At 46.2% G+C, this 798-nt stretch overlaps 1 protein-coding gene across 1 annotated transcript; it reads left to right on the top strand.

The window, feature by feature from the left end:
* LOC141813521 (protein ROLLING AND ERECT LEAF 2-like) lies at window positions 1-798 on the top strand. The gene has a single exon (XM_074701487.1). The coding sequence runs from the start codon at window positions 1-3 to the stop codon at window positions 796-798; it is 798 nt and encodes a 265-aa protein (XP_074557588.1).

Below are 798 nucleotides of genomic sequence, written 5' to 3'. Positions count from 1 at the left end.
ATGGCCAAGATGTGGCAGGTCATGCTGATGCATCACAGTACGCAGCTGAAGATAGTTATGAACCTTAACGTTTCAAATGCTCCCACGGAATCAAGTGAACAACAATATAGCCGCACATTGCAGCTTCACCAGATCGTCAAAGCGTGGCATAGTCACTTCCGTAAACTTGTTACTCATCAGAAAGAGTATGTGACTGCTCTTAATAGTTGGTTGAAGTTGAGCATCATCCCAATCGAAACTGGCTTGAAAGACAAAGAGAAAGTATCATCTCCACAGAAACCACCGATTCAGCCTTTCCTGCATGCCTGGCATGATCAACTGGAGAAAATTCCGCTTGAGGTCGCAGCCAATGCTATCCAGAGCTTTTCAGCTGTCATAAGCATAATCCTGACCCTCCAAGATGAGGAGATCAAGCAGAAAGAAAAATACGAGGAGGTGCAAAGGGAGTATTTGCGGAAAAATCGAGCTTTTGAAGAGTGGTGCCAGAGGTATGCACATAAGATGAGGGTATCAACAGTAGGTGCACCCGAGAGTGCGGAAGGGGCAACTGAGAAGGACCAGGTAGAGGAGAGGAGATCAGCTGTTCAGTCTCTCAAAACTACACTTGACGGAGAAGTTGAAGCCCACCGAAAGCTGTTGAAGCAGGTAAGGGAGAAGTCTGTTACTAGTCTCAAGACGCATTTGCCTGAGCTATTCCGAGCTTTGTCGGAGTTCGCTGATTTGTGTGCCAGGATGTATACTAGTTTGAAGTCGATCGCTGATCAAGCTCAAAAACAGACTCACTCACCAGCTTCATAA

Source organism: Curcuma longa, chromosome 20, assembly GCF_044706935.1.
Source record: "Curcuma longa cultivar G26 ecotype Majalengka, Jawa Barat chromosome 20, ITB_CL_G26_1.1, whole genome shotgun sequence".
Lineage (NCBI taxonomy): Eukaryota > Viridiplantae > Streptophyta > Magnoliopsida > Zingiberales > Zingiberaceae > Curcuma > Curcuma longa.
The sequence above is the reverse complement of the archived record's forward strand: the minus strand, read 5'-3'. Positions and strand labels throughout refer to the sequence as shown.